Source organism: Anser brachyrhynchus (genome assembly GCF_964034855.1).
Source record: "Anser brachyrhynchus genome assembly, chromosome: 18".
In the NCBI taxonomy this organism is placed as follows: Eukaryota; Metazoa; Chordata; class Aves; order Anseriformes; family Anatidae; genus Anser; species Anser brachyrhynchus.
The window spans coordinates 3,120,573-3,148,017 of NC_137711.1; the positions used below are offsets into that span (position 1 = coordinate 3,120,573).

General features: G+C 51.2%; 1 protein-coding gene and 1 long non-coding RNA gene across 4 annotated transcripts in view; one reads left to right on the top strand and one right to left on the bottom strand.

Annotated features, from left to right (window-relative positions):
• Positions 1 to 9,009, top strand: part of LOC308179863 — a 90,551-nt gene extending 81,542 nt beyond the window's left edge. For both annotated transcript variants that reach the window (XR_013940641.1, XR_013940642.1), the window contains 2 exons: positions 3,420 to 3,585; positions 8,826 to 9,009. This is a non-coding gene — a long non-coding RNA (uncharacterized lncRNA). The remainder of the gene's footprint in view (positions 1 to 3,419; positions 3,586 to 8,825) is intronic.
• AXIN2 (axin 2) lies at positions 1,508 to 27,120 on the bottom strand. Of its 2 annotated transcripts, none has more exons than XM_080560600.1 (11): positions 26,968 to 27,120; positions 25,065 to 25,994; positions 18,894 to 19,034; positions 13,373 to 13,475; positions 11,332 to 11,472; positions 10,627 to 11,123; positions 10,265 to 10,444; positions 9,750 to 9,980; positions 9,016 to 9,111; positions 7,623 to 7,790; positions 1,508 to 3,317 (listed from the first exon to the last, which is right to left on the bottom strand). In XM_080560600.1, exons 2-11 carry the CDS (start codon positions 25,886 to 25,888, stop codon positions 3,191 to 3,193), a joined length of 2,508 nt encoding a protein of 835 aa, XP_080416726.1. In that variant the 5' UTR covers positions 25,889 to 25,994; positions 26,968 to 27,120; the 3' UTR covers positions 1,508 to 3,190. The 2 variants fall into 2 exon arrangements, with proteins under 2 accessions (XP_080416726.1, XP_080416725.1); XM_080560599.1 differs by having other exon boundaries at positions 10,265 to 10,447.
• Between the last annotated feature and the right edge of the window lie 325 nt (positions 27,121 to 27,445).

Here is a 27,445-nt window from a genome sequence, read left to right on the forward strand (position 1 = left end):
GAACATTTTCAGGGTGTCACACATTAAGGTTGTGTCTAACGATCTCCATGTCCCACTTATAATTGAAACAGAAGAGAGTGTTCACTTTTCATTCATTTTTAAAAGACTATTCAAATACCCTTTCATCTCCGCTAAACAGCCTGCCATGTATTTGAAGCCATTTTATATTTTGTTTCTACAGACATCCAAAAAACAGAGGTGAGTATTTTGGAACATTGATAGAAAGATGCAAAGGCTTGTGAGGCACTGAATGGCTTCAAGCTGCCTCAAACGCATTTATCTTCCCAAGAAGAATTAGGCACAGTGTGATTCATTTTAATAGCAGAAGAAAAATAATACTACGATGTAGTGCTAAGTTCCCAACCTTTGATGGTAGACTAAAAAAAGAGAGAGAGAAAAAAAATCTTTCTTCCCTTATGTTGTTGAAGTCTCCCTACACCCATCCGTTATGTCCAGCTTATCAATTAAGATGAACCCCATGAACTTCAGATGGTTTTTAAAACAAGGCACCATCCATTTAAATGTGTAAAACTGCCTGCGGCTCCCTTTAAGTGCGGGATTCAGTCCCGAGCTCTGTGTACTCGGTGTGAAGTTGAGCCCTTTGATAGAAGTTTTACTGATGTTTTAAATGAAGTCTTCTCAAACACACAAAATAACCCAGATAATTTAAAACCTCACAGAAAAAATAGGGTGGAGAGGAAAAAAAAAAAAAGGTAGTTGGTGCCATTGGTCTAGCAGAAGAAAGGAGGCTGGCTTTGGTTACCAACATGACAGACCAAAAGCTTTTCCACAATTGCTTTCCCAGGGTTACTTGCTTGAGACGGGAAAGGTCTGGGCGACAGCTGGGAGACAAATCCAGCCCTGGTACGGGCAGCTTCCCTCAGGAACAAATTAAGGTCGTTCATCTATAAAATAGGTTTTGTGCCATAAATACCAGCGCGAGGATGGGCACGCGGTTAGCAGCTCCCGGCCTTCGTCTCACTCGCCCCTCAGCTCCCTCCCAAAGGCAGGCGGGCGAGCCAAGAGGTGGGGGTGGCTCGGGCAGGAGCTGCAGGCAGCTGAGGCAGATGAGCTGGAAGCCAGGAGCACCCCGTAGGGATGTGCCCCCCCTCCACCACAAAGCCCACCGATGGGCCAACCTGGGCTGGCCAGAGAGAGCCAGAATGGGGAGTTTGAGAAATCCCTCCTGGGCTTCAGCATCCCAAGAGAAAGTCCTCCTCCTCTGTTCTGCCTTTGCCTCCCCATCAGGCAGGTTTGCAGGCCACACCAAATTTGTGCCCGAGTTACCTGAAGGACCTGTGCGTGATTTAATCGCTGCACTCGAGTCCAGCCCAAGCCTTTGCCTTACCTACTGGAGCTGCAAATGCTTCCCAGCAGGAACAACTCCTGACAAGGAGGGGAGGGAGGGAAGGCAGGGCAGAGCTCAGCTACTGTTCTCAGCTACCACCACACATGAGAAGAAACCTTTTAAGACATTAGGGGTGGAAAAAAAAGAAGTCAGACAATATTAATTTGAAAAATATAAAATTTTAATAAAGGCTACATCTCTTAATTACAATAATTATTGTACCAAGTAATTTTTTTTTAAATGAAACTCTTTATAATGCATAATTTACAGTATAAGTAGAACAAAATGCCATGGCAAAAGTCATGAGTACAGGACTTGTAATAAAAGGCATAAAATATATTTATACATAAACCCCTTAAACAAACAAGGGAAAGCTTGAACCCTGAATATAGGGCGACGCATGGCCTAGTAACACCATGCAGGCACAGGTACTGTACTGATTAAATTTAAACAACACTAGAGATAGTGTATTAATATTTTCACCATACATTTTCTACAATATATACAGACTTACACGAAGTAGCAATGGCAAACAGAATGCACAGATTAACTTAATCAACACAAAACCCAACTGTAGAAATGCAAGGTCTTCCTCGGGAAAGGGTCGCTCTGTCCTAACACCCACGCACACACACACGAAGCTTTCCAAAGGGTTGCAGAGAGCCTTCGCTGACACCTCCCATTGGCTTCAATGGGTGTTGTGAGGGTAAGGCAAAAAAAAAAAAAAACCACCACCAAAAACCACGACACAACTAATCACACGCTCCACAACGATCTGAAAATACTCCTCATCATAGTTACATGTCGTTTAAATATAAGTTGTGCTAACATTGAAGTAGAATGGCTAAGAAATTAGCTAGCTGTGTGGAATACATACGGGTTTTTAACCTGGCTTTAGCAATGTGTCCTTTTGGTGTGTTAAGTATGGAAATGGGAACTGGATGGCTCCTTCTACAGCTCTTCCACACTGGGGTTTTGCTCTAGCTCACCTCGACCAAGATAGGCACTGGACACCACACGGCACCCTCAACACTGACAGCAGCAAAGCAAAAACCTCATACCACAGAAATCCATGGACGAAATAGCAAGTTTTTGGTGTTATATTGCATCTAACATATTTAATGCTTAAGACCTTTATTTCAAATTAGAGCAGCATAGATTAAAATGCACCGGTCTCTAGATGGATGGTAGGACAGTATTTTTATTTCTTTTTATTATTATTATTATTATTCCTTTAGAAAAGTTTTATCTTCACTTGGAGAAATATTGGGCACAATATCGGTCCTTCCCTCCTCCCCCTTCAAAAAAATCATGAATGCGCTCCTGGGCATACTCCTAAATTTTAGATAGTGGGAACAATATAAAAAAATAAAATAATCCTTCCTCCCATCACCCTACTTCCCAGCCCCTCTCTTCTCCATTGTTAAAGCAGCATATCCAAAAACTGGACATAAGGGAAAACAGACTGTTCAATAAATATCAATAAGGATTACTGTTAAGGTAAGCTATACATAGTTTCTCTTAGTCCATAGATTTCAGATCCCCGGGAAATCATATATTATGTATGGAAGTCTCTCAAACACAGTCTGCATCTCCAATAGCCAACAGTGGTCATGTTTTTAATAAATAGTTCAGGGTTTTTATCATCTCAGTACCCAACTCATGAATAATAAATGCCATTTTTTTCCTCTAAGGCTAATTCAGCAAAGTCTTCAGAGACTTCACTTTTTTTTCTTCATTGGTTCAAAACTTTCCTTCAGAGTTTTTTTTTCCTTGTCATCACTACTGTTGTGTGTCCAAAGACTTTTCTAGCTTAAATTTTCTTAAGAAACACAGATGCCATCAATCGATCCTTTCTACTTTCCCAAGAATCCTTCCTTCGTACATGGGCAGAATTGTTTCATCTTCCCAAATCTCTTCAAACACTGCACCACAGTCAAACTCGTCGCTTGCTTTTTTGAAGTAGTATCTGTGGTGAGGAGAATTAAAACACAGTTAAAAATCAAAAGGTAAAGTAAAGGATGCTTTGGCAGCTCTTTAAACCACAACATTTTCAATCTCTCCCTCCTAGGACGCTCCTCCAGCTCCCAGCGTGGCCAGGAAAACCTCAGGGCAGGTCAGGTCCAGCAACATGAAAGCGTCCCCGGCTCTGCAGGGATGTAAGCGGGGACAGCGATGGGACAGAGGGAGCGAGGCTGAGCACGCTCCTCAGCAGTGACAGCAGCTTCTACAGCACTGTGAGTAAATTACACGCGTTGGCAGTGGGTATCCTTAGCAGTAAGGAAAATTAGAAAGCACGGTGATTTCTGGTCAAATATCTTATTTAAAAAATAAATAAATACAATTTCAAAGCAAGGCATTCTTAAGGTTCCCCTCTCTCCCCACCTCCTTTCTTTCATGTGTTTTCTTGTTTCAAAGCCTAGTCCCAACATTAAAATTAGCAACTGTTATTAAAAGGAGAGGCTTTTTAGGCATACAGATGGATTAAAAGAAAGCCTGCCCAGCTTCCTGCAAAGCAGCAGCTGAAACTCTGTGGCACTGCTACAGAAAAACTGGGAGCTCCCCATTAGAAACAACAAAGTGCCTAATTCACATATCCATTTTAAATGACAGAAACTACTGTATTTGTTTCCTGATGCTTCCTAGCGGTCACATGCAAAGAGCAACCCCGGTCTAGCTTGCAAGATGTGACACCAGAAGGTCAAGTAGCAGTGTCCTGCATTCCTTCTCTTTTGCTTTGGGTCGTTAGATCATGAAGCCAATGCTCCCAGAGACAAAAAACACCCCCCACCCCTCCTGTGTCAAACAGTAAGGACCCCTCTATTATCCTGAATTAGACCGTTCAGCTTCTTGATTAAAGGTTCCTTTTATCCCGTTTCTAGCTTTCTTCCCTCTAAGGCTGCTTAATTGCATATGCACAAATGAAGGGCTTCCATTCAGAGGGGTAGCATTTAGGGAGCCTGTCCGTCTGCCACCGCACACCTCCTCGGACATGCCTGCTCCCTTGCTCTCTTGGAAAAGTGCTTTCCCATCTGATCACCAGAAATGGAAAAACCTTCATCAGAATTACCAAAAAAAAAAAAACACCAAAAAAACACTTCCCACACCCCTCCCCTGTAGTTTCCAGACAACTGGGGTTAGCAGATGTTTGCTAGGTGAGATTTTCAAAAAAGGAGAGCAAATTAAACTTACTCTTACTGGTAAAACTGAAAAGGCCAGGGCAGGCTATTAGAATTTTGTTTTTAAGTAGGGAATGTTCTATTACGCATTTTTAAAATACACAGTAAAGATGACTTTCATATCTATTTATTTTTAGGGTAAGTTAAAATTATTTTGGTAGGGGGATAAAAGCTGGCTTTTTGCTTACAGAGATTGAAGCAGCTACATTTAGTCAAGGTATGTTTAGGATTTATTTTTGTAAAGTCAGTCCAAGCTGAATTGACACATGTTGTGTCTTTAAAGGTTCAGCAAGGAAAACACATTATTTAAGTTCCTCACAGCCTGCGCTCACTGAAGGCAATGGCACAACTCCCACCACCGTTAATGCTGCAGGTCAAGGCCACAATTCCCCAGGCCAGCAGGCTTGAAACAAAACCAAAAAAACAAGGAAAGTTTGAATGAATTACAAAGAACTTTCTCTTTCCTTTCCCCTTCTCCGCCCCTCTCCAGATAACAGCCGTTCTTCCCAATAACTTCCTCCACGAGCTGAAATGCTGGCTGTGTTTACAAAATTTTTATTTGAGAAAACACGCTATGACCTTTTACATAATTACAACCTTATTTCACAGAAAAAAGGGGGAAAAAAAAAAAAAGAGGAGGCAAAGCAAAATCCTCCCCCACAACATCTTCAAACAAGTCGCTCTGCTCTTATTTGCTCAGAAATGGGCTTTCCATTGAAACATATTTTATGTGGCAAGCCTTGCTTTTCTTTTTTTTTTTTTTTTTGGACATCTGGCACCAATAGAGCCGAGCAGGCCTGGTGTTACAGCTCTGTTTTGAACCACTGCCATGTTAAGATTACCCGACACCACCCAGTTTTTTTGTGTGTGTGTGTTTGTTTTTTGTTAACGCCATCAGTATTAAATCACTGCTTAATTCCTTCTTTTTTTTTGGGGGGGGGGGGTTGTGGGGGGCAAAGCAGCAATTTTTTGCGGGGCTGCCCCATGGCCCAGCGGGCGCAGGCCTCGGCTTCGAGGAGGAGCAGTGACAGGGCCTGAGGTACCCGCCTCACAAACTGATTCAATCAATAAAGAATTTGGAGAGTCGAGCATTTATGCATGTCTTTGTGCATTAAATGAAAGGCAAAGGCTTCAAAGACATGCTTATTAAATGTGCCTTAAAAAGAAATCAATGCCAGATGTGACCAAAGCAGCCTAGTTAGTGCCTCCCCGTAACACACACGCTACTCTGGGCACTGCGGCCCTCTTCCCTGAAGGTCACCCGCAGTTTCACTCAAAGTCCAGCCAAAAGTCAAAGCTTAGATCAAAATGATTCCCTGGAGGTACACACATTTGTGTAATTAGTTTCACCTTGTGTCTGTGCAAGATAAAATACTGGGCATGTACCCAAGTTCCTTTTATAAATTTCAGTATTGTCTTTACCCAGGTGTAAAGGGGTGAGATCTAAGCAAAACATTGTTTCATCCTTGTCAGTCACTTAAAAACATTTTCTAAAGTAATTACAGTCTGACAAGGCACAAATAATTGCACCTGGAGGGGCTTTCAGGCCACAGAGGTTCTAGGATCCTACTCCAGCACTCAGTCATCGTACAAAAATTGTCACGGAAAACAAACGCACCAAAAAAATTAAAAAAGTTTTTTTTTTTTGGGGGGGGGGGGGGGCAGGGGGGTAGCAGGGTACTACAGCCACAAGGAACAGAGCAGCAGCAAACCAGGGCGAGGCTGAGCAAGCTGGTCTGCAACTGGGTCATGGGGCTGCATCCATGGCTGTAGCAAGAGGAACTATACGGAGGGCCATGAGAGACTGTACGAGCTGGGAAGTGGTGAAGGGGTGCAAGAGACACCAGCACCTACCCTGGAGGTTGTCCAGGTTGGGTGTACTTGCAGGTTGCTGCCATCTGATGGCAGCTGGGCGGGCTGCAAAGATGACTGGGGGGCAGGATTGGCAATATTTCAGCCCCAGCCCCACTGGGCAGCATCCAGAGACAGACCCACAGCTCAGCACCCTCCCAGCCTGAGAGCGCCCCAGGGTGATTTCTGAGCCGCATATGTGGAGTTTCCAAAGCTAAAGGCAAGCCAGTGATGGTGCACCAGCTGGAAAGGCCTCTTAACAAAACAAAATGACCATTTGGAGGTTAAATCCGAAGCTGCCAGTTACAGGGCAGGCTGCCTGGCTCTTTGAAGAAGTGCCAAATTCAGTGCAAATTCAAACCTTAAAGCTGGACCTTCACCCCCCCTGCACAGCCTGTACAAGAAGTGGCAGACAGATGATCCCACTAGCACCCAAATCCAGTGGGAGATTACAGCAAAAACAGCCGACAAAGATACTGCCATGGGAACAAGAGCAAGGAAGGAGCAAACTGGCTAAACTGGGCCCTGGAAACCAGACACGCAGGGTTCGCTGGTGGTGTCTGAGGAAAAACCCAGTATCAATGGTGGATTTTTCCCTACAGGGCAGTGTTTTTTCCCCCCTAACAAAGAGAAAAGGTTTTTGACGAGCTGAAACAAACTGGCTTGCACCTCAGCTACATGTCCGCTCAGATGCAGTATCCCAGCCTTCCACTCACTGGATTTACAGCAACACTATTCAAACACACCCCAGGAGCTGTGGGACAGAGGTGGCCTTGTGCCCATTTTACAAACACACAAAAAATTACAGTAGCAACAGGAGGACAGAGCCGTATGAACATTGACACCTCTGGTTTGTAAAGTGCACCCCACAGCCCACCCCACTCTAGGGGCTCCAGGCCCTCGCTGCAAGGTGAGGTATTCACCTGGTATCCAGCTTTTTGGACAAGAGCTGTAGCATGAGGCTTGCCAGCCTGCATGTTTATGCAACTCGGAAAGAGGCAGGGGATGGAGAAGGAGAGGAGGTGGCCCAGTAGCCAAGCTGCTGCTCAGGGAGTGCAGCTTGTCCCATTGCTCCATCTCCAAGCTGCTCTTGGTTTGAGTGGGAAGAGAGTAAGAATAGAAAAGCTACAGGCTCCAAAAGGTGATGTAAATGTGTTGCTGTGGGCAGATCTGCAAAAATATCTGCTGATTCTTTTGTCTTATTTCAGTACATGAAAGAACAAACAAATGACAAAGATTCTTACCTATAATTTCCCTTTTTGCTCAGCTGCTCTTTAAAGTGCCCAAGTGTCAGGCTCTGGGCCTTTAACATTCTCCTGTAGGGAATTTCTTCTCCGCAAAAAAAATAGGTGACAACCAACTCACTAGACTGAGAGGTGTGAACAACCGGGAGTTTCTTTGGCTCTTTGTGACTGTAAAACAAAAACAACACACACAAAAACTCTATTTTTCCACTTGAGAACAAGCAGTTTCACTGCACTCAGTCTACACGTAATGCTGGTCAGAAATACAGTGGGTGTGACCTGAAAGTCAGATATTCCTGTACTCGAGGTGAATTTGTCATGCTGTGTTTGCACAGCACTTAGCCCTGTGGGATGCTGGGCTCTGACAGCAGCTCCTGGTTGCTTTGATGGTGGAAATATCAGCATCACAAAGCGCCCAGCCTCAGGGTGCATCTGAGCAGCAGAGACTCAGTCCCAGTCTGTGGCTGGGAGAACTGAGGTTAGGAACTTGCTGTAAAATCAGGACCAAGGTCCGGATGAGCGTGCACAGGGCTCACCATAGGCTAAGTACCTGCCAGGCCCAAGCACTGTACGTGTCTGATTTTAAAAGATTCATTTCATCTACCTTCACACAAAGCATCTGACAGACTTCTTTCTCATGCACAAATCTACCTGCAACCAGCAACAGCTAACAGTAAAATTACTCCAAGACTATTTCACCTGAAGTACACAGGTGATCTTATTTTTTTTACTCATGAACAGCAAGGATAAAATTAACCGGATCTTGTCATTTGAAATAAGGAACTCTTCTTAAAGAATAATTAAAACAATATTACACAGCAAAATGGCAACGCTCTGGTGAATGCCATGCAGCCAAATCTACAACTGCTTCTGAGGCAATGTACACTTGGCATGTCAAAAGGTCACAAAGTGTTAGTCCGCAGTAATTTAGTCTTCCTAATTTGTTCTAAGTCTTTGTAGAGTGGCTTCAGAAAAAAAGCTGCTAGCAAAGACAGCTGGTGGACTTAAGGTCAACCAATTAAAAATGAAAGGCTCTAGTCAGGTGGCTCAGTCTGGACTTCAAACATTACTCATTGCTTAAGATGAAGAGGGTAAGAAAGAAAACTTTAATTATTTAGGCCATTTTAGACCTCTCTGTAGCAGATTTCTTGTTAAAAGAACCATCCTGTAATTAGACTAATCCAATCTTTGTCCACTTTACAGGAATGCAAGTTAAAAAGAGCCAGAGACAAGATTTGAAAATGTTTTGTTCTTTCTTTAAGAAGAATGTTTGAAAGACTAAAACTTCAGATATAAAAATTTCCTCTCTTTTCAAAGCACAATCCATTTAATGAAAATAAAATTATTATGATATATATATTTCCCAATCCTTTTATCCATGTGCAATACTCACTCTTCTGTCGTTAGACTTGCATTGCAAAATGGGGTGTTTCCCCCCTGAACAGCAGCTGAGTGGTTTCGATCCCTCTGCTGATTTGAGGTTGAACATCTGAAGTTGGGGGGAACAAATGGGGGAGAGGAAATAAAAAAAAAAAAAAAAGATCTTTTAAAAATTGTTGAAATACAGCCTTCTTAATTGAAATCTCCTGTGGGTCGTTAAGTTCGCTCTTTGTATCAACCCTCATATGTTGTAAACAATCAAAGGAAGAATTAAAAATGCTGTGGGCTAATGATCCTTCCATACCCAAATGAATGATAACCAGTCCAATTCTCCACTTGGTATGTAGCTGGAGTCCGGCCCAGAGGAAAAATGGGCAAATTACAGCCATCAAAAGAGTGGAAGTAATAGCCTAGGATTCAAACTATTTGTGCCGGGGTAGGGTGGGGTTGGAATAAGGAGGCTCATCCTTGGGGCTTGGCCAAGCTGTGCCGTCATGCATCCCCATGGTCCGGCCCCATTCCTGATCTGGACCTCTACCTACACCGCAAGGAAGACACCGTCCACGCATTCGCACACGCCTGCTACAGCCTTGCCAGCGCTCAGCCTCCACTCGGGTGAAGAAAAGCACAACCAGCACCCAGCAAATGGCCCTGGCTGAGGCTCCTACCCCGGGCAAACCCCTACTGCTCCCCAAATCCCAGCACCAAACCCAGCTGGGGCCACCCCGTCCCTCCTGCCGCCGTTACCGTTGCTTCTGAGGCTTGGAGACTTCGGCGAGCCGGCGACACGCTTCCTCCAACTGGGCGAGGGTGTTGGGCGGTGTGAGCGGGGGCATGGTGGGGTCCTGGACGAAGGGGTGGGCGGGCTGCACCCCGCGCGGGTGGCTGCCGGTCCCCCAGGGGTGGTGGCGGCCGGGGCGCTCGCCGGGGGCCCCCTTGGCAAAGTCGGAGCTGTAGGCCTTCTTTGTGCTTTGTGTGCTTGGGGAGGGGAAGAAGTCGGGTTAGAAAAGCTGGAAAATATGACTTTAATAGCAGCTCCTATTCTGCTCGCTCCCTCTCAAAAGTCTGTCATAACATGAAAGGAGGTTTATTGCCAAAAACATGACATTTTTGTGGTTTTTCTGGTTCTGCGGAACAGCTTTTATATTAAACCGGAGGAGCAAAGAGTCTCATTTGTTTTTAGCGATTGTAAAAATAGACAGCCCATGTAATATATAAATATTTACCGGGAGCGATATTGCTGTAGACAGCTGCGTATTTACCTATGGGGCTTGTGCTTATTTTGTCTCTCACTCTCCAGCATCCACTGCCAGACGTTCTGCGCCCGGTCCGCCTCACCGCCAGGTAGCTGCACCCCACCGGGGCCGGGCAGCCCCCCGTCCCCAGCCGGCAGGGCGACGCTCTCCGCTCCTCTGCCTGGCCTCTTGGTCAGCGTGCCCGTCCTGCTGGTGGCGAGAAGGGGACACGAGCCCATGGTTAGTCGCCTGCGCTGCCCCACGCACCCCAGGCAGCACCGACCACAACCCACCCAGCCCCCTGTGGTTTTCCCAAGCGATCCCACTGCGGGAGGAGGATGGGCTGGTGATTTTTGTGTGGGTGTGATGGAGAAAGGCTCGCGGCTTACCCGAAGGGCTCCAGCGGAGGGAGAGGTGGGTCTGTGCCTTTCAGGTGGCCCTTGCACTTGGAGAAGCAGTAGTAGTCGCTGCCTGCTGGGCAGCAGCACTGCGCCCGCTGAGCCGCCTCCGCCTCGATCTGCTCCTTCGTCTTGGGTACGGCGTGGTGGTGGATGTAGTGGTGGTGGACGTGCTTGGTGGTCTGCTTGGTGATAAATCCCTTACCCAGGAGGGTGCAGGCGGCCGGCGAGGCCACACCGGGCTGCAGCTTGCCTCCTGGCAGGCGATCAGGGGAGCGGGCACGGGGGCTGTGCCGGCCCATGCCGGGAGACTGGCAGCCGGGGGTCTTCAGCACGCGGGAGAGGTGCTCGTCCAGGATGGCCTGGGGGTCCTCCTCGTAGCTGCCAGACGGTAGGAGCGAGAGCGGGTGCTGCGGGTGCTGGGGGTTCGCCATCTCCCGACTGCTCTGCAGGCTGGCAGGGAGCTCCGAGCCCTCTTTCTCCTCGTCCTGGAGGTGAAGCATTGGTGGGGGATAAATGCAAGAGGTCGGGGAGTCAGTGAGACACAAGCTGGGACATCCCCCCCCAGCTTGCCCACTACAGAGCCATCCCACAGGAGCCGCGCTCCTCCCTGTGCCCTCAGAGCAGGCAGGATACGGCCCCGCTGCCCCCCCAGCCCAGCGGCATGCGGGATCTCTGCTCGGTTAATCCTCCTACCTCCTTGATTTGCTGCAGCCTCTCCTCCAGACTGTCCATGGTTTCTTGCTCCTGCTTCAGCTTCTCCAGCCGGGAAATGAGCTCCGCAGCGAAGGCAGCCGGCTCCACCGGGGTCATCTCCTTGGGAAGCCGGTGGGTCCTCTACAAGGAGCGGGGACAGAAGGCACAAGGCATGGTTAGCGGGCGGCGCGGGGCGCGGGCGCTTAGCCGGAGCAGCATCGCCGGCCCCGCTACGCTTGTTGTGTATCCATGTTTGGATGAAAAGACGACCGCAACTAGGCATGGTCTGCTCCGGATTTTTATGAGCTAGTGCTGTGGCCTCATGGAGTGACATCCTCCCCACCAGCGTTTGCCTTCGGCAGGAGCAGTTGGTCGCACTCTGAGGAACCCCCGCTTGTTCTCTCTGTAGTACAACCAGCCCATCAGTAGCTACTCTGAAGTAGAAAATCTTCAAAGACTGTTGTCAAACATCAAAAAAAAAAACAAAAAAAAAAACCTCTGAGGTGGGAGGGAGAGACTTTAACTCAAGGAATAAAGTGAGTATAAACAGAAAGGAGTTGGAAATTAAAAAAAATAAGATGGGGGAGAAAAAGGGAAAGAAAAAAAAAAAAGAAGTCAAACGGTTGCAGATCAGAGAAGTACTGGTAATTTATTTCCTGGCTACACACTGGGCACCTTTGAGGTAGTGTTGTCTCAACAGTGTCCTAGATCTCTTCCCCCCCCTCCATCTCTTTGTACAGAAAATGAAGAAAGCTGCTGCAGGCTAGCAGTGCTACACTGCTGAGCTTGGCTGCCTCAAGCAGATCTATCAAGGGAAAAAGGGAACATCTCCAAATCAAGTGCAGAATATAAAAAGGCAAAACGAGAATTTCTGCCAAAAGCAGCAAACATGGTAGGGAAATGGGGGGGAAAAAAAATGGAAAAAGAAAGCACCCACCTGACTCTCCCCTCCTTCCTGCCATCCCCACGCACCCCCACTCCACTCCCCCTCACCCCTACTTTCACTCTTTCCTTTTTTTTTTTTTTGTTGAAAGCAGAAAGCTGAACTGCCAACTCTTTCACATACTACCCACCAGATGAGGTGGGGCCTCTCTCCGGCAACCACTTAGCTCCAGAAATGATGTGAGGGTAGAAAAAGGCCACTCTGCTGGAAATTGTCACTCTTACACAAGCTGGCTCTATTCAGTCCCTGATCAAAGCACTGCCTTACAGAGAAAGTCGATTTGCACGCCCTGGGACAAAATAATCTAATTTACAAGCTCAGGCTATAGAACTTTCTTTATGGAGGAAGGGAAAAAAATACCAAAAAGAAAAACCACATAAACCACCCCCCTCCACCAGAAATATCATCTATGATTTCCTGCTGCTTAAGACAGCAGAAAGAGGAATTTTAGCATATTAATCTCAAGACAAGATAAGTTTATACTTGTCTGTGTAAACAGTTTATTCACTGCAGGAATCAGGAGCCTGCGAGTCAACTGAATTAGCAAGTCAGCGAGTTAATTTTCAAGAGCAAGGCAACCCCACGAACTGGACCCCCTCAAAGCAAGGCAGCGAGAGTTCTGAAGGCACATATTTGCTGCAAATGTTTCTCTTTCGGGAGAGCCTCCTTCCTGCCAGCTTACACATGGTGTGCTTTTGAAGGCTGCAAGCAACGCGCGCAAGGCAAACCCTGGTCTGTGCGGCACCGAGGAGGTGTCAAGGTGGTGCCCGGCTCCTGCACCTGCAGCCAATGCTCTGCCGGACCCCACCAGAGCATCCATGCTTGAATTGAGACCAGGAGGGCAAATTCAGTGCCATGGAAGAGCTCTAATTAGCACCTGGCTTTCAGGCGATGACCAGATGTGACTGTGCATAAGCAGGTTTCTGGCAGGATGCTGAAAGCACACGGCTCCTGCCTGACGCTGAGCAAGATCTCTCCTGAAAAGCTCTGGCACCGGGTAAGGATGGAAACGCGCCCCTCCCCTGCTCCCATCCCTCCAGGTGTACCGACGGTCCCAGGGGGTTTGTCCCAGGCCCTGCAGCTCCCACCTGAACTTACCGGAAAATGAGGTAGAGAAACTTGACCGTTGGCCTTAACGCTCCGATGCATCTCCCTCTGGAGCTGCTTCTTGCTCCCGATTCTGTACGGGGGGATCCCATCTCTGCACACGGAAGAGAGGTCACCGTCAGCTGGGGCTCTTGGAGGCATGGCATGGCAGATCAGCCTGGCTTCCACGCAATCACCCCGTGCTCTAACCAAGCCAGTTCTCCATCGGCCCTAAAATACCCTGGGCATGCTACAGGCCCGTGTTCCCAGCTGTCCCGAGTGCCCTGGATGTCACCTGAGGCCAGGATAAGCCTCCAGCATCTGGCGGCTCGGGAAGGGGCTGTGTCACCATAGGCACGGCTGAGCAGTAACTAAGTAAAAGCTGAGCAGCAAGCTGAAGGCAACTCCACCTGAGAAGACGCCCCGAAGATCCCATTAGCTTCACTTCTGAGGCATCTCCCTGAAAGGCCCTTCCACTGATAGGCTGAAGCTTTTGCCCTTCAGCTTTGTTGCAGTTTTCACCACCAAATTAAGCTGAGGCCACAACTTTCTTCTAGCCCTAAACCACCCCATGGGACATCGGCACTACGGAAACAAGAAGGAGGCTGAAGATGGATGGCCACCAAAGGGCTGCTCCCCACCTCCAGCCCTACTGAGGCTCCGAGATGTTTCCCCTGCCCTGAGGCTGGCCAGCACAGGCTGGCGAGGTGCGAGCAAATGCGGGCCGTGCCCTTCAGCACAACATCGCTCCCCTCATCGCCAGGAAGCCACGAGGAGAGGCTGGGAGAGGAGCACGGGTGCCAACAGAGCACTGCACGGCCTGCTCAAGGCAACGCGGGGCGTTCTCATCTGGCCACGCAAAAAAAAAACCACCTCGGTTAGGATTAAAGGGCCTTCCGCAGACAGCGGGGACAACCGGAAGAGCGTGCCTGGAAATCCTGAATGTCTGATGCCACCCCTTCCCTCAGACTCGCTGAATAACCTTGATCTCCGGCCCAGTCCCTTTCATCCCTCTGCCCCCACACCTTACTCATCTCCAGAACAGCTCCTGCCCAGCAGAAAGCTGTGGCGGCCGAGCAGGCAGCGGCAGCCCTGCGTGCGCAGGCTGCGCTGGTGGTGCGACACGTTTCGGGTGCACGGCCAGAGCCACCACACGAGGGAACGCCATCCCGGGGTGCCGGGTCCCTTCTCCGGAGGCGGATGGCTAGATCTTGCCACTCCACACTCCTGGTTTGAAGCGCCCTGTCTCAGGCCTTCACGAAGAGCTCAGCTAATCCTTCAGTCGCTATTAACGAGCGACTGTTTTAATGGGCAAGACTAAGTCGCAAAGCCCAGAGTGAAAGAGCAGAACAAATTCATCTTCATGAACTTGGAAAAATCTTGATAATGAGCGCGAGCGCGCTGGGAGCCCACGAACAGTCCGTGATGCCACAAGAGGATCACCAGGCTCCTGCAGACGCAGCCCGTGAGCGTGCATTACGCTCCGAGTGGAAGGAGCTACTTGTGCCCGTTGCACAACACGGGGCTGCGGAGCGCCTTGGGGGGGGGCAGCTGGCCATGGCCACCAACCGCAGCCGCTGGTGGCCCCCGAGTGTTTCTGCCCCGTGCGCGGGGCACCTGACATTGCTTGCATTAGGCTGGGGGAAGGACGGGGGAGAGCAAATCTTGAGTGAAAGCCAAATGAGCTGCACCTTCAGAGAAGCATCTGTTCACTGAGGCTTACTGAGATAAAGGTCTCTTAGGGAAGACCTTCAGTACACAGAATAATGAGTAAAATAGAGATTTTAAAGGTAAGTAAAACCGCCAGCATGAGCACATTACATGCACACATACATAAAGGTCTAATCCCGTTAGCACAGTCAATGACAGAGGAGGTGCCCTCCCTCGGTGGCAGTCCCAGGGGCCAGACGGGGCACGCCGGGGGGATGCTGAGGGTCTGTGCTCAGCACGAGGCACCCAAGGACACGACCAAGGGACAAGGGGGAGCTCCCCACCTCCCTCCCCCTGGGTCTGCCAGCAGGAGATGCTGTCCCCAGCCCTTGTACCAGGCTGGGTGCAGCTCTCCTTGCGGGGTGTCCCCATGTTCCCTGCACTGCGGGACCACCTCTGCCCAAAGGGATGGTCCATGAGATACGGAGCAGGAGTGGGGACTTGTGCTGCTCCCGCAGCCCAGCCAGGCAGAGTGGCTTGAAAAGGAGGAGAAAAAGCAAAGCCCTGCAGAAGCCGACTCAAGAGCGCGGCTCCTCTCTTTATTTAAGATCTGCCCTTGTTCAGGTCACTATGAAGGCTGCTCCTTTCCCCTAAACCTCCCCTGGTTGCACAGCAGAGCCCCAGATCAAGCCTCCTGCTCCCTGCTTTTACAGCCCTGCCTTGTCAGAAGAGTTTTACAACTTGTAACAAAGTGCAGAATTAAAGGGAAAAAAAAAAAAAAAGAAGGTATTTCACTGTGATGGGAAGGCAGTGCAGCTTGGGAAAGTCAGCCTGGAGAATGAGGAGGGACTTTTATAGCCAGTTTGATGAGTGCTTTCTAAATCTAGGCCTTCCACATGAAATGGGGGAGAACGGACAATGCCAGATTAGGAGGGCTGAACAAAACGTGGTCACCTACTGCAGGAGGGACAGGCGGGTAGAGCTGGAGCCAGGCTGAGTACAGCCAAGAGATACTGTGGGGGGCAAAACCCCGACACTGAAATAGCCCCCCTGATGAGGAGAAAGTGCCTTTAAAACTAAAAGGCTCCAGCACAGAGCACGGGTTTAGGGTCAACGCCAAGCAAGAAGGTGCTCCTCTTGGTGCAGCCTCTCCCCATGCTCCAGCAGCAAACATTTGCACTCACCTTCTTGGCTACTAAAGGCTGTGGGCTGAAGAGCTACAGGGTTTAGGCACTAAATAGTAGAGTTTAATTATAAACATTTCAGCTAACCAGGCTGGGGCTAAGCCAATCTGTTTCTGGGGGAAATACTAGTTTGAAGTCTTCTACCCAGTCAGCTGCCATTTAAGCCGAGCCAATTATCTTAGCCTTTTGACTCAGATGTGCCTGACCTAACCTGAATGTAGTTTTACTGCTGCTTTGAAATATCAGACTCATGCGCATATGCATTCACTCCCATCTTCATTTGGCAACGGCTCTGAAACAAGCCTCTGATCTTGCCAACATCAAAAGCCTGGTTTGTAAGATAAGGTAATATTTGAAGTTTGCTCAGCAGCATTCCCCTGTGTCCAAAGTAAATCCATAAATAAGATATAAGCAAATAAAAAAAAAATCCCCTTTCCTCTCCCCCCCCCCAATCAAGAAATGGAAATATAAATTTGCATGATGCTTTGTGGCTATTACAAAACATATACACACAGGCTGATCCCTGGCACCTAACACAGAAAAAAAAAAAAAGGCAGCTTGTGCATTATTTGGAGACCTCTCCTAAGTCCGGTGCAGTTGAGGTTTAGATATATTTTTAAAAAACTGACTTTGCTGTTATGTCTGACAGACTTTTCCAGAACGAGTTTTTGCTCTTCAGTCGATACCAACAGAAGCCAAAAGAACTCATTTCCATTCGCGCCGACGGAACAGAATAAAACCGGGTCCCCTGTTGAAAAGTGGCAAAGCCTGGCAGCAGGAGAGCACCCTGGCACGGCCTGCAGAAGCACGGCGGGCTTGTGCCCCCATCGCACGCACGGTGCCTTCAGGAACCGGCAGAGCCAGGTGCCAGGAACGGCTGCTAATCCCAAGTGTTTTACTGCGATCTTGGCAGCAGCCCTCCGTCTCCGTAAAGGAAGTTTTACATCAGCCTTAACTTCAGCCGAGCCTCAAGAAGTGCCAATTCACCTCTCCCACTTCCAAAACACAACCGCCCCGGTGCCCGCCCGCCCCCGGCCCGCGGATGGAGCGGGGCCGTGGGGACGCCCGGGAGCTGGCTCCGCAGCAGGACCCGGTCCTTTGGCAGGGCTGCTCCCAGCCCCGCCGTGCTGCCCCCCCAGCCGCCCCCCAACCTGGAGCTGCGGGCAGTTTAATCAGCCAAGCTTCCCCAAACTCTCACAGCCTGCACGGGCTATTGTTACGGCAGGAAAAAACAGGCAGGCTTCTTTCATGCGCTGCTTTATGGGGAGCTCCTATTCACTTGTTCAAGGAAATTTCAAAGCGGGCTGCTACCCTCTTATCCCCGCTAAGCTCCCCTGGACTAACAATGGGCTGAAAGCGATTCAGTTAAGCCTTTCATCCACCATGCACTTTATTTCTCACTCAGTGCTCTCATCTGTATAAGGCCTACAATTGGCATTGCTGTGAAGAGAGGGTATAATCCTAGCCCTGTGAATCCCAAGTGACCCTACACTGGTCCAGAAATGACTAACCCAATGAATGCTCTGTTGACACATGATCACATACAACCAGAGCCAGTAAGAAGAAATAAAGAAGTCACCCTATGATTCAGCTCTTTTATTTAATGCCAATATTGTTCAATAAGGGAATCTAGTGGGACAACAAACTATTTTTTTCCATAATATCAGTTCAAAACACACTTGTGCATAAAAAAAAAAAAAAGGCAAAAAAAAAAAAAGCTTTTGTTTATGCATCAAGGATTTTTGGTAAATCCTGTTTTCCATTGTGCAGCATCATGCAGCACTGCTGACTTACAAAACCCAGAATGCAAATCTCCCTGAGGAGTACACGGGAATCGCTGGCCACAAGTGACAGAGGCACTGGGGAAGTTCCACTGGCGAGACACAGAGCACAGCACTGTTAAGTGACAGGTTGGTTTTTCTAGAGGACTTGTACTTAAGTGAAGATCATGAAACACAAACGGAAACATCTGCCTTGTATCCAGTTGAAGAAAATGGTCCTTAAGAGCACTATGCGAGTCCTACTGTCTCTTCTACCCCCAGACACAAAAGCCCCATTTCTCTCCTGCTGGGGAAGGCAAACTGAGGAAGAACAGTCACACAACTTACTCCCAGCTGCACACTTCTCAGCAGAGCCAGGAGGAAAGCACAGATCCTGCAGTTCCTGGGCTCAGCCACAAAACCACCTCTCACCCCTACCCTCCTAACACACTCAGCCCTGCTCCACGCAGCTCCATTCAAATGGCCCTTTGAAGACTGCCCCAGCCACACTAGATGAGCAGCTATTTGCCCCTTCAGGTCACTGGCCCTATTAATGTACGTTCTGACATTACCAATGAACCTTAATTACAGCAAGTACTTCCTACAGGAAGCAATCTCCTTCTCTTTGATGACTGATAACTAGTTAAGGAAGCCTGGCCTTAAGACAGAAGGCACAGGGAGATGCGCTCCTGGGTTAGGCAGCACTACCAGCACAGGGGAAAACACGTTTGCTCAGCTGCAGCTGCACAATGGCAACAGAGGGGTTCACCACCTTACTCCATCCAATGCCTACGGCGACAGCACGAAGCACGAGGCTGCCAGGCCTTGCTACGCCGCCCCGGTTTGGCAGGACCCTCGGTCCCACCAGTCCCCGTCACGCATCGGCACAGATCTGCAGATGGCACGTCCCAAAGGGCCCGAGCAGGACAGGATACTCACACGCTGCTGTCCGTCATCGACATGGAGTCGTCCGTCAGGGCATCGCTGGATATTTCACTGTCGTTTGCGCTCGTTGCGGGGGCAAAGACATAGCCGGAATTCACATGGTAGGGGTTAACGGGATCGTTCCTCTTGAAGGACCTAGGGATGAGCAAAACAAGAGTCCAGTTACCAGTCGGGCTCGGGCTGGAGGACAACACACGAGTTTAAGGGCAGCACTCTCCTTTTGGGAACCACCTACACTGGCTGCTCAGGCTCCTGAGGAGCAACCAGCCACCCACTGCCTGGGCAGTGTCTAAGAGCATCCAAAGACCAACCTTAAAGATGTTGCTTTTGGCATTGGACATGCAGTTTACGAAATCCCACGAAGCACCCCTGGGCGCTCTGACACCTTCAGAGACTTGCTCCTTAGAGCCTGGTGCTGCTCTGCCAAGGCCAACGGGAGCTCTGCTGTTGGCATCAGCAAGCACAAAATCAAGAAGTTCAGAGCTCAAGTCCCACTGCAAGCCGCTGAGGGACCGGCTGATAAATGCCTCAATCTCCACTGAACACAGGAGTTAGGGGCGCTTTGGGAGAACCAGTTACGGTATCGGTCCGGCCTGCGACAAAAGAACTGCCCAAAACTGCTGGGGCAGGACCACCATGTGTCACGGCGAGCATGGCCAGAGCCGCCATCCGCTGCCTCCGCCTTGGCCTCGCAGAGGGCTGCCATCTTCCCCGCACTACAAAGCGGCCCACTTTTAAGGAGAACCGACTGCTTCCTCAGTCTGGGGTTTCTTGTGCTTAGGGTTGGGTGAGGGGAGAGGAGGATGGGAGGGCAGGACCAGCATGACGTGCTGCGGGCGGCGCTTTGAAGGGGGAAGGTGGCAGCGGCTCGCGTTAGCGGTTACCGACACCGACACCACGGGCTTGGCAAACCCAAAGTCCCACCGGGGCGTTCGAGCTGAGCGCCCAGGAGCAGACATGAGGAATTCACGGCGACGGCACGGCGGGGTCACCATGTGGGGGAACCGGGCGTCCCTGCGCCCGCTGGGGGCCACCTCCAGCACCCCCAAGGTCCCAGCCGGGATCAATAGCCATACCTTGGGCAGGCGATAAGGGGATTACGCAGGGAGCTTCTAAAGCTGCGTGTTAAGGTGCACATTTTGTTCCTCTGCGAGGGAAGATGGGGTTGTTAAGCTTCCGCGTTTGTATATCAAAGCAAAGGGCCTTGTCATCTGATAAGGACTGCTGATTTTAATAATTAGGGCCACTTACCCAGGACTTGGGGGCCTAAGGAATGTGCCAGCAGGCTCAGCAGGTTTTTTAATGGGCTTTCAAGCTCCCCACCCCCACCACGGCGGGGCTGGAGGGGCCGGGGCTGGATGCAAGTGAGCAGCAGAGCGGCCCTAATGGGGAGCAGCAGAGCCCTCCTGCCGCTACCCACCCCATCGCCCATCCCCTGCTCTGCTCTCACAAACATCCAGCCACCACTGCCCCACCGCCATGCATCCACGCCCCACCAGCACGGGAGAACAGGAGCTTTACAAAGGCTGAGGTTAAAAAAAAAATAATGAAAAAGGCAAAAAAAAAAAACAGGAGGGGGAAGCATGGGGGAGCTGATGGGCCTCTCTGGTATGAGGCGCAGGGCTGGGGCTGCTCGCAGGTATTCCGCCCAGCCGGGGCTGCATTCCTTTCCGAGGGAGGCCAAGACGTTTCTGATGAGGAGATCAAGATGTTAAAAAATATATAGCCAAAAAAAAACCCAGCAAAAAACGAGATAGTGAGGAATGCCACAGGAAAGAAGTTAAATCTTCAAAGATGAATTAATTCCACATGTGGGCGAAAGCTAAGTTATCCCACTACTGCTCCAGAAAAGTTCCTCTAAAAACGTGCAGCCTTCTGCTCGGCCTCAGGGGGACGTGGAGTCCCCGTGACACCGCCCGGGTCCTCGGGGGGCTGCTGGGCTGACTGCGCACAGGGTGCAGCTCGTCGTGACTTTGACTTGAAACCAGCTTGGGTCTTAGGAGTGCATCCGAGGACCATGGGGCTTGGCGGAGAGGATGCTCCACAAGGCTCGGTGGAGCAGGATGCTCCATGAGGCTCGGTGGAGCAGGATGCTCCCCAGCCCAGGACCACTGCCCTGCCCAGAGGGGCCTGGCTTCTCGCAGGCCGAGCCAGGAGGGCTGCGTTCCCGTGCTCTCCCCGCGGATGCGATTGCTGGAGAAGCTGCGGTGGGGGCGGAGGCAGCGGCTCCGTATGAACACGGCACAGGGAGAGGAGGTGTGTCCAAGCACAGCGTTTGGGAAGATATAATTAGAGAAAGTGGCCAGAACTAACTCATCTTCCCAGGCAGTACCAGGCTGCAGCACTGCTTCACCTACCAAAACCCCACTGACACAAAAATCCCCAAAGTCTACGTATTTTTTAAAGTAGGCCCCCATGCTCCCCCTTCACCACAGCACCCTCCAGAAATCCCCACATACTTCAAGCAAAACAGCCCCCGCCGGTTCTCTCTGTTTAATTTTTATTTTAATTCGACCACCTTACTCCAGTAATTGCACCCAGATGCACCAAGTTGCCTGCGAGGGTTTTAAATTCCAGGGGAAAGCGGTGGGCTCCTGCCACAGATGCTGTGCCCAGGCGCACACACACCCCCCCCCCAGCCTCCAAACCCCCATGCAAAGTGCTTTCAGCTGTCAGGTAGCAGTTGCTCCGGAGCTCCAAGGAGAGTGCCTGATGTTTCTGCGACTACTCTTACCCTGATGCGGTGACACGCAGCGGGTAACTCCACGTGCCGCGTTCGGCCGTGGGCACAGCAGAGGCGGGACCCTGCCATGAAACTTTCAGGGGCTCTTGGTCCTACCCCCTGTTACGAGGGCGCAGTTGCAGAGTGGGATTTTTTTTTTTTTAATTGACAAACTCCACTTCTTCGAAATGAAAGCACTCTGGCAGTGCAAACCAGAGATTTATACAGAGAAGTGAAAGCCTACAAGGAGCGTTTCGAGGCAAAACTGAATCTCATTAGGTATTTTCTTGGGACAAACGGCACGGGGCAATCACAGGTTTAAAGGCAAAAAAAGGAAAAAAAATGCGTGCACAAATGTGAAAAAAAAAGTGTATTTCAACAAAACTATGTTAATCACAGCTTCCATGCTCTAATTGTAGAACACTGCTTGAAGCATAGCTTTACAATGGCATCATTTACTTTGATAATTGAAGCCAAACTCGGTTCCAATAACTTCACACAAAACGAGCTCCACCGGCGGGTTCTTTCAAAGGCCAGGAAGCCCTCGGAGCCGGCAGAAGGCCATCTGCGAGCCCCAGCCTTCCCCGAGCAAGGCCAGCCCCACTGATGTTAGAGCCGAGAGCTTAATGGGAGGCAGATGAGTCCACCTTGGCCTGAACAAAAACACACTGTGCGGCGGGGCTGCAAAGGAAGGAGCCCAGCTCTGTGTACACAAACTCGTGCATGATAAATTTAGAAGCGCATATAAATAATAGCTGGAATTCCTGGACAATGGGGCCAGGTCCAACGCTCTCGGCGGCGTGGGGAGGCCGCTTTTAACCTCACCACAACATACAGGGGAGGGCAGCCACTCTAAAGGACAAGAGCTCTCTAAGTCAAAAATATTTCCTGCATTAGGGCTCCAAATACATAGGCAGCAATTTGCATGCACGCGCCTGCTCTGCAGCCAGGCGCAAACACCGTGTTGTCACTTCACTTCTGTTCCTGGCCGTTACTGGTGCTGGAGCCAACGTCCTGCAGCTCGCACGGTTTCTGTGGTCTCCAGCTTGCCATGCTTTTGGCCGTGACTCCGTGCCCTGGGATGTCCAGGTGGTCTCCCAACCAAACACTGGGCTGGCCCCAGATTGCTCAGCTCCTGGGATCAGGTGCGCTCAGCCCGGCTTTTGCTGCTATGGTCACATCGCAACCCACTGAAGCAAGTGGAAAGAGCCTGCACAGCACTTCCAGAACGTAACACACTGGGGAGGAGAGCAGGAATTCTTTAATTCCGTTGCACATACTAGGAGGGAGGTGTGGTTTGGCCACTCACCAGGAAAGACTGTGTGTAAGCTCCAGCTCCAATCCTAAATGCAATCCTAAATGCTGAGCGATGAGAGAGAACCCATCCATATGCTCATCAGCTCCTAGCACATGCACGCACAAGTGGCTTCACAAACGGACAGCTCGGGGAGGGACCGAGAAGCATCTCAGCTTGACCTCCCTCTCTTTGCATTGAGATCTCTTGGCCCCATGGAGAGCAAACGCTCCTGGAAATTCAACAGAAGGTGATCAAAGCCAAATGCACCACCTCATGTCCTGGGAGGGTAGATCTGATGTGTGAGGAGCAAGCTGCACTAATCCTTGGACAAAAAAAAAGGGGAAAAAAGACAAGGAAAAAAAAACCACAGCACTAATCGGGCAAGCAGCCACAGTTCTGCGAGAGCTCTCACGGACAAGGAGCGCGTGGGTTTTCAGCAGGGCCTGCAGCACTGCTAGAACATTACAGCCAAGCCCTTCCAGCTCTGAATACCAACAAAGGCTGCAAGATAAAAGCATCCAACATCCCCCTCCTGGAAAGCAAGCGAAGGGCAGCAGTTCAAACCAGGTTCTGCAGAACAGCAGATGCTCGGGCAGCAACACGGAGAGGCACGAGACGAGGATCCCCAAACCCCACGTCCTCCACACGCCAGCTGCCAAGCGGCGCCTCCGCCCCGCGACGGCTCCCAGCAGGAGAGCCCCCGAGGCCACGGCGGGACGGGGCGCGTCCCTCCTGTCCCGTACCCACGCTGACGGCTGTCACCCCTCCAGCAGAGGCAAAGGACCAAAGCCGCCTCTCGCTCGGCCCCACAGCATCGCCCCTGCAGCCCTGAGGAGCCCTCCCAGCTCCTGCTGGGGCAGGAGGAGGCTCAGGCTCGCAGCCCCTCGAGCTGCTCGGCACCAGGAAGCCCTGCACAGCTGGAAGCTCTCTGCAGGGCAGGAGCAGAGAGCACTCCAGCACAGCCTCCCCTGCGAGGCAGAGCGCAGCCCAAAGCAGCCCGATGCCCTTTGATGTCCATGAATCACAGACACGCTCTCAAAATTCCTGTAAACGAGATGTCAAACACTTACCATAGCAAAACCCAAACTCCTCGTCCAGCAGACAGGAGCACACATCTGCCAGCAGAGCCCTCTCCTCTCAACCCTGATTCAACAAGCCACATTTATGGTAAGGGTGGGGAGAGGAAAGAATACATTTTCAGAGGATTATACAACTCATCATTTGCTCATCAGAGTCTCTCTTCCCCATCCCCCTTCTCTCGGAGAGGGCTCTTGCTCTCCTCACCCTCATCTCCTCACCTCATCATCATTTCTTTTGCTTCCAACAAAAGAAAGGGGTCGGGGTGGCAGACGTGCCCCTACCACGGGCACAAGTGCCATCCCATAACCCGCACGCATCCTCTCCAGCTGCCATTAGGCACAACCACATCTTGCAAGTTTAGCTCTGAGTACACAGCCAAGAGGAGAGCACCAAAGATCTGCTCTTACTCCACACCTGGGATGTCTGCACTACCTTCAGTACTTAATTTTAAGTATCCCTCTGTATACATTGGCTCACAGCCATCCCAAATGGCTTTGACATGATACCAACCGCGAACGCGATGAGAGAGGCTGCGTATCACACACACACAGTCAAAATAAAAGAAGATTTTCTGCAAGTTGCACAGTTTGATGTAGTAAGTGCATACATTTCCTGCTCCATGACCGCACAATTGCTTCCCACATAACCAACATAGTTAAACGCTGGCTGATGGTGAAGTTGGTGAACAAGTAGGTTACATTATTCATGTGTCTATGTGATCCTCTCTACTACTGCGCTTAATAGGTTTGAAAGTTGAACCAATAATTAACGTATGTCCGGAGGACATAGTTGCTATGAAGTTTTTGATCTATAAGAGAACTGAAAGAGCCAATAGAGCTCAGGAGCACAGTATCTTGTTTTCCCTCTGCAGAGAGGGGAAAAAAAAAGAAAAAGCCAACGCCCCCCGAATTCCACAACACTCGGAGGTGCATGAGGCACCCGTGTCCCCTGCGAGCCCAGCCTTCCCCGGCCTCGCTGCCCAGCACGCCGCTCCACCAGCCTCTCCAAAAGCAGCCTCAAAGTCCCCAAAGTTAGCACAGAGCACGATTCCCACGGCTTCCCTTACCTGTAGCCGTTCTCGATAGCTTCCGTAGCTCTGACGTTCGCTGTAACCCTCAACGTCTTGCTGGATAGTCCAACCACCGAAGGCAGGATTTTGTTTTTAAAGTCTGCACAGCTCCATTCCTCTTCTTCATTCAAGGTCGGGAGATAGCCACAGACAACTTTTAAGCTCCCCAGTCCGTTGCTGTTCATGTAAGCAGGATTCTCTCCTCCACTCCTTACATATTCGAGGTATATATCAGAAGTTAAAAACATCTGGTAAGCATTTTCCTCCATCACAGTCTGAATCTCAGTCTGTGCCTGATCAAACATTATAGAATCTATCTGCTGCTTCTTGATGCTATCCCTTATGTAGGTCTTGGTAGCAGGCTTGAGCTGCTTGGAGACAATGCTGTTGTTCTCGATGTACCTTTTGTATATAGCTTTGGCTACTCTTAAAGTTTTGGTATCCTTAAGGTCCATCTGCCTGAAGCCATTGCAGGCAAACCAGAAGTCTAAGGTATCCACACATTTTTCCCTTTCCAAGAAGGTCCGAAAAAGATAGGCACCATCTTGATCTCCCAACAAGGAATGCAAGGATTTGGTCCATCTGGCCAGAGGGGAGTCTGGAGACGCGCTGCCTTCCGGCTCCCCGAGCCCGTTCTCATTCCTCCTCGGGGCAGGAGGCACCGGCATGGCCTTGAAGCTTTGGCTTTTCACGAGGAAGGAGCTGGCGGGCTGCGGGCATGGTGCCTCTCCTTCCTCCCCCGGGACAGGGGGCCGGGGGGCGTCTTCCCTGAAGCTGCTGCTGGGGTCTGGGAGGTGGGCGAGGACCACGGCGCTGCTCATGGCTCCGGAGCCCGGCGGGGAGAGGGGCTCGGAGATCCTGCAGGAGCCGCCTGCGCCTCCGCCTGCCTCTCGCTCAAGTCAGCAGGGGATCCTCTGAGCCTCCTCTCTGCAAAGGGAAAAAGAAAAAGGGGGGGGGGGGGGGGAAGAGAAAAAAGGAGTATTGATCTAATCAAAACCAGATCCTCCCGACATCAAAGACAAAAAGTAAACAGGCTTTTCAACTCTTCAAAAAAAAAAAAAAAAAAAAGAAAGAGAGAGAGAGAGGAGGGGGGAGAGAAAGGAAGGGGAGAAGGGGAGCGGGAGCGCGGCTCCATGGCAGCCCGGTGGCGAGTACCAGCCCCGCTCCGCTCAACTCCCGGAGCACTTTTACGGGGCCGGGGGGGGCACCTCGGCCCTCCCCCAGCTCGGGGGGGCTCCGGGTGGCTCTGCCCCGCCGGCTGCTGCCCATCGGGGCCCCCCCAGCACCCTCCGGACCCCCCCCCCCCGGCCGGGCAGCGCTCGCCCCATTTCGGGGTACCCCCCCGCCCTCCCTGCTGGGGGGGGGGGAGAGGGGCTTTTTGGGGTGCTTCGCGTGAAATCCGGGAGCGGGGCACGGGCAGCCGGACGCCACCCGCTCCACCACCACCCCAAAAAAAATAATTAAAAAAATTAAATGTATAAGGGGGGGGGGGGGCGGCAGGCGTACCTGGGCGCAGGGGGCATCCCGGGCTCCCCGGGCGATAAATAGGAATAAAAGGGAAGGGGCCGGGGGGGGGCCGGGGGGGTGAAGCCTCGCTGCCCGGCGCTGCGCGGAGCCCAGGCTCGATCCCGACGGAGGCTGCCCGTAAAAAACCTGCTCCCGAAATGGCGACGGAGCCGGGAGGAGGGAGCCGGGCACGGCGCAGGGGAGCAGCCCGGCACGCCGCGGCTCCCCCGGCCCCGCTCCGCGCAGCCCCCGCGCAGCCCCCGCGCCCCTCACACCGCGCCGATCGGCGGAGGAGATCAATTAATTAAATAAACGCATAAAGATCCGTAAACAGGAGCGAGATAGAGCGATAGAAGCGGCCGGCGGGGAGCGCGGCCCCGAAGTTGCCACTCACCGCGCGGCCGGAGCTCGCTGCGCGCCCGCGGCCCCGCCGCCTGCCCGTCTGTCCGAGCGGCCTTCCTCCTCCTCCTCCTCCTCCTCCTCCTCCTCCTCTCCTCCTCCCCGGCGGTGCAACCGCATCGGAGAGCATCGGGGGGTGGGGGGGGGAAGGTGGGAAAAGGGAGCGGGGGGGGGGGGGGGGCTCTGCGAGGGAAGGAGCCCCCTGCGATCCGCGCCTCCCTCCTCTCCCTCCCTCCCCTGGCTGTTTTATTTTATTTATTTTAAATACAAAAGCGCTGGCCCCTCCCCCGCCTCCTCCCCCTCCCTGCCTCCCCCCGCCCCTCCCCGCCCCCCCCCCGGGCTCTCCCCGCATCAAAGCGGGGGCCGCCGGAGCGGTCCTGCAAGGGCGGTAGCGAAGCCGCGTTTTGAGGCCGAAAAGCGGGGGAAAAAAGCAAAAACCATAAAAATCACCGCACATGCACAGCAGAAGCGGG

Bases quoted from the DNA above. Each gene is read 5' to 3' on its own strand.
- AXIN2 (XM_080560599.1), bottom strand. From the start codon at position 25,888: ATGAGCAGCGCCGTGGTCCTCGCCCACCTCCCAGACCCCAGCAGCAGC. The intron at 19,035-25,064 runs GTAAGGGAAGCC...GCTCATCCCTAG, and splicing joins GCTATCGAGAACGGCTACAG to GTCCTTCAAGAGGAACGATC. The intron at 9,981-10,264 runs GTAAATACGCAG...CCCCTCCCCAAG, and splicing joins AATAAGCACAAGCCCCATAG to CACACAAAGCACAAAGAAGG.